General features: G+C 38.3%; 1 protein-coding gene across 1 annotated transcript in view; it reads right to left on the bottom strand.

The window, feature by feature from the left end:
- Positions 1–5698, bottom strand: part of prmt3 (protein arginine methyltransferase 3) — a 62482-nt gene that overhangs the window by 9037 nt on the left and 47747 nt on the right. Inside the window, exons 14-15 of the mRNA XM_008405948.2 lie at positions 4450–4500; positions 2919–3006 (exon numbers count right to left, since the gene is read on the bottom strand). Coding sequence (XP_008404170.1) covers positions 2919–3006; positions 4450–4500 — 139 coding nt within the window. The remainder of the gene's footprint in view (positions 1–2918; positions 3007–4449; positions 4501–5698) is intronic.

Raw genomic sequence — 5698 nt, 5'->3', positions numbered from 1 at the left:
TCATATTTGGTTTCATCAAACTAAACAGTTTCTCCCGCAGGGCTTTGGGATTCTTTTTTCTTTTTTTCCATCTCTCTTGAAACCTTGATCTCCTTACTCCTTAATAATACTGGCTAAAATGATCAAGAACCTATTAATGTTTTTAAACAAAGATACAATAAAAATGCAGTTTTTTATGTTTTCATAGAATATTTGTGTTAATTTCCACAACAGAGTAGAACTGAAAGTACAAATGTTTTTTAGGTCAATGTTTCTTTATTATTAGGTTGGAAACTTTGTGCTTCTTTCACGTCATTTTCCTTACATCAGTGGTTCCCAAACTTTTTCTCCTGGACACCCCCCCCTCCCCCCTCCCCACATTGGTTTCCAAACTATTTCTAGCTAGTCATCTTTTAGCTAACTTTACCTGCATCAAGCAGCTTTTCTAAACAGTCTATTGGTTTGGGGGGAAAACTGTTCTTTGCGTTTTGCTGGTTTGCTGCCATGATTCTAACACACCTGTGCAACTCTGCACAGCAGCAGGTCTCCTTCGCTGCCGCACAGGTGTGATCCCAGCGTCGTAGCGCTCATGTTGCGTTTAAAGGTGGCACGGAAAACCTGATTACCACATGTTAACAACGGATTAAACAGTTTTACCTGCTGATAAGTGACAGAGGACACAGATATGATTAGTGTGGAAACCCCTACTGTATCAAATTGACAGAGGAATAACAGAAACTTGGCCGTTCTAAAGTAAAAACCCAGCGCATACAGCTAGCTTTGCTAACATCACGTCAACGGAGCTTACCTTTCTTTGAGCTACTTTTCTAAGTGACAAAAAATGTTAGACCTAGTCCCCACTGTCTGTGAAAGCGAAGCGCTGCTGAGTTAGCTGTGGCCATCGGATTTCTTATAATTTATGCAGCTTTATTCTATTACTGACTATTAGACAGATCTTCTGCCGCTGAGAGAAAACCACTGCACATGTCTTGGAGCGCCGCGTGCGAGTGAAAGGTGGGGAGGGAGGGGTCCAGAAACATAAACACGTAATTGGCAAGTTATCGGTTGGATTTTTATTGGTGCGTTTTGCATCCACTGAAAACAAAGATGTTAACAAATAAACTGGATAGTATGCTGTACGTTTAGTGATATTTTCACAGCTGTGGTCTCGACCGGTCTTGAAATAAAATGCCGAGTCCTCAGCACCCGAGACCGAGACAAGACCGAGACCAAATGTGGTCGAGTCCGAGACGAGACCGAGACCATCAAAAAATGGTCTCGAGACCGGTATCGAGACCAAGACCGATCTCGAGTGCTACAACACTGGTACCAATCTTTTCTAAGATTATCTGTCTCATATCACACCATTACAAATTTGAGACAGTTTTAAAAAATGTTTAAAAAATGTTTTAAATAAAATGTATATACTGCACCTTTAATGAATCAAATCATTTGTATTTTCTCTGGCTATTTTTGATACTGAAATTTATTGGATGATCACTGATTTAAACATTCAGAGTGCGACAAAAAAAAGCAAAAATACAGCATACACAGTTTAAAACTGACTCCTAGAATTTCAAAATGTGATTTAAAAAGAGTTATTTGATAGTTTTGTTGATTCTGTAGCTGATCGTCAACATTAAATTCTGCTGGAGCCATCAGTGCTCTTCTTTTCAAACAGTAACAGAAGATCCTCACACCATATTGACACATTTCCCTCCATTTCAAACTGCTGATAAAGCGATTTTATAAACATTAATACTGCTATTCTTTTGTGTCATGATTCTGCAGCATCCAAGCTGATATCTGATGAAGTTTTACATGTTTTCTCTGATGTGTGATTTGTTCTGATCCTTCCCCATCACTGTGGGTGACGGATTCAGAGCGTCAACAAGCCTGTCTGAGTCGCTGTCACAGAAAGATTACCTGCTGCAACTTGCAAAGATGCAACCTCAATGCCTGAGAGAGCCAACTAAATAAATCGCAGCTGAAGGATATACAGCAGGCAAGCGAAGTGCTGAAAAGACTGGCAGCTCCATTATTTCTAAAAGTGTAATTGACATGAAATTCTCACCAGACGTCCGAGAGAACCATAAATTATGTGTGATAAAATGAAAAAATACGGGAAAAGAAGGTGTAAAAAGGTGGTGACACCAGTAATTAAGAAAAGAAATCAAGTCATTTAGTGCAAATTAATGTCGGCTGCTTCAGTATCAATTGATTGCCTTGAAATAGATGTTTTATTACCATGGTGTCATACCAGAAACATTTAAAAATGGTTAAAAAAAAAAAAAAACGTATTAGCTCGCCTTATTATTGCAAAACAGACTGATGACTTTCGTTCTCTGAGAATTTCTAAATTACTCAAGACTCCAGGAAGCGGTCGGAGCCAAAACCAGAAGGGAAAAGAACATAATTATGTCAAAAACTGGCCAAGATCAGCTGCTGCCAGGAAGATTTCACACAGAGGAGAGAAAATAATCATCAGACGAGTTGCCCAGAAACAAAATGAGATTCAAAAAGACCAGAAACTAACAGGAGCAACTTTTTAAAGGAACCAATAATGCACTTTACAGCCACACTCTGAACACTCAGTATGTTGAAAATGTTTAAAAGTTTTCTGACCATCAGTTATTATTGTGCTAACAACAAAAGTGACAATAAGAACTACTTATGTCTTATTTAGCTAACTGTATGCTGTGACATGGGGTCACAACCAATCATAGAACCACAAACAATAAAAACTGTAATTTATATCCTCAAACTGCATAACATAGCGATGTTTCCCATATTTTGGTGTACACCGTCATTGGATAAACAGTGGGAAAAAAATAGTAAAATTAACAATTCGGACAGTTTTGGACGGGTGTTTTAAATAATTAATTGGAATTTAACGTGACAGTGATGAATAAAAATGATACTAATGAGTGGTTACTGACCTGCTTTAACAGAAATGGGCTTTTCTAAAAGGAAGACAGTCTGTTTCCAGTGGGTTTTTGTAACTTGAGGGCCTGTGGAGAATGTCACCTAGTGAAGAAACAACAATAAAAAATTATTCAAAACATGAGAAGAATCAATCTCCTGTACAGCACTAGGAATACAAAGTTTTACTGAAACGTCTGGTAGTAGAATCAAATATTTTAATCCTGAAGAAGAGATATTATTCTCAAAAACAGTGTATTAAAAATAATAAAATTCAACTTGCTATATTTAATATTATGGAATCCTACATAAAATCTGCTTTTAATACTAAAATATAGCAGTAAATCTGCAGTGTGCAACTTTGAAAACATTTTTCCCCCATTTGTTGAAAAGTATGTTATGAGACAGATAATCTGTGGAAACAAAATGGAGCACCTGTGTTTTCCCCCAGCGCTAACCAGAAACAACCAATCAGGGCTCAGGAGGCGGGCCTTAGCGCTGTCAATCACCCTCTGTAAACCGCTCGCTCTCTGCTACGTTACAGCTTCTACCTGTCAGTAGAGTGTGTAGCAAATGCTAAAGCTAGTTAGCATGGCCACTGGTAGGATAAACGGTTTAGTTTCTTAGCAGTGTCTTTATTAGGTTGATTGACAGCTGTAAGACCCTCCTCCTGGCTCAGACTGGCTGTTTTTGGTTCAGCAATAGTAGCTCAGGGAGAAGATGGAGGAGATTGAACACTTCACAGATTATCTGTCTCATATTACACAGTCACGACATAGTGACAGTTTCAACAAACATGTATTAAAGCTACGTAAATCATCAATGTCATTCTGTAAAAGTCAATCTGTTTCCACTAGCTGTGCACCGATTGCAGTATTTTGGCTGATCTCAGATTACCAATCTTTTAAAAGCCAATTCCGTTTTTGAGCGACACCATTTTTTTGTCTGAAATATGGAAAGAAAGTTGCTGAACTGGAAACAGCGGGGTAACTGTTGTTAACTGTAAACATGCAGACATGACCTGGTGGGCCGGTCTGTCAGTCGAACCTAAACATTTACCAAAGTAGATAAGATCGGTTGATCAGATCGGCTTCACATGCAAAAATTGACCAATCACAATCTAAGGAAATCGACACTGATAAATCGGTGCACCCCTAGTTTCTACAACTCATTTTAAAATCACTTTGCTCTATTGCTTGGTCCCTGATACCACTCTACTCTTGAAGCAAAAAGATATTACTATGTTTTTCACATTGTTCCAGCTTCAGCCTCCAGTGGAAACTGTAATTTACTGGTTCAGCCACTGCATGCGCCTTGGTTCCCAGGTACAATAGGAGGTGCAATCAAAAGGCACGTCCGTGTTGCTCACAGAGCTTTGCATCAGCTGTTCCAACTGGCCAGGCTCTGCTGGGTAAGTGCTTGTATCAGCAGTTGGCTAAGACGCTCGTCGATTGCCAGTGAACGCCTCAGGGAGGAGAAACACGCCAAGGCGTGAACATAATTGAGTTTCTGTTAAATGGCTTGGATGCTGCTGCTGCTGCTGCTCACCTTGTTGCTGCAGCCTTTGTCGAAGAAAATGTCAAAGTAGCCGACAATTGCCTGCAATGAAATATGAGGGTTGTGTTAAATTGTGGCAGTAAAATAAACCCCTGAATTTGTTTGGCTACGCGGCGGCTCTGACATGCAGAGCAGAAAAGCCGGCTGTCAATGAGCACAAAGGGACTTAATAGGATGCTTTTGTCCAGGAAAAGGATATTAAAAACTGTTTAAAATACTTCTGTTGTGGTTTTCTCCTGGCAGATACCAAACTTTTGCAGCCCAACTACAAACTACAGCGTCACACTGCAAGAAACCCCCCCACAAAATCTTAAACATTTTTGATCTAGTTTCTAGTGTAAATATCTTGGCACATTTGAAATAAGACAAAACTAATAAGTAGCTTTTCAGCTTGTTTTAAGTAAACAATTCCTTATTATTGATGAAAAACAAATAGTTTCACTGGTAGATTATTTTACAACATAAGAAAGATGTCCTATAAATGAAATAATCTGCCAGTGGAACAAATAGTTAAATTTTTGACTTAAAACAAACTCCTATATTTTCATGAAAAGTTATTTGAAATTTATTTCAAGTATACTAAGATATTTACATCAGAAACTAGATGAAAATACATAGTAAGATTCTAGCTATTATTAGAAAAGTAACATTAAACACATTTAATGACAAAGACTGAATACTGTAACTGAATAAAAATGTGTCGCAAACAAATGCAACCAGATTATTGCACCTTTGTTTCATATTTTTCACCTTCTCACCTTTCAGATGCACCAAGTGTAGATGATTTGGCGAACTAAAATATCCCAATTATTAAAGATATTGCAAGTATGTCTCCTCAAACCTCCCTTCTAAAATAAAACCGGTTCAGTGAGGTGTTTGAGAATTCACGCTGAGTCTGCATCACGCCCCATGTGCTTTCCTTCACCTCATCAGAGACTTGTCACTGGACAACAGAAATAAATTATGAGGCAGCCACCAACAACGCCGAGGACATTTCTGCTGATGACCACAAAAAAAAACAATGCAACTTGCTACAGTTCATAAAATTAGCAAAGGTGGCTACTTTGATGGGAGTGTTGCAATAATATAAGAAGTCCTCAGGAGAGAAGGGGAAATTGGTTATGAAAAATAACACTTAAATGTGTTTGCTCCAGTGGAGAAAAAAATGTCTGGATAAGGAAATTACACAAGTGACAGATTTTTAGTTTGAAGCGTAATTTTACACACACATACATATATA

This window comes from Poecilia reticulata, linkage group LG3, assembly GCF_000633615.1.
Source record: "Poecilia reticulata strain Guanapo linkage group LG3, Guppy_female_1.0+MT, whole genome shotgun sequence".
NCBI lineage: Eukaryota > Metazoa > Chordata > Actinopteri > Cyprinodontiformes > Poeciliidae > Poecilia > Poecilia reticulata.
Note: the sequence above shows the minus strand (reverse complement) of the source record. Positions and strands in the feature narration are given on the sequence as shown.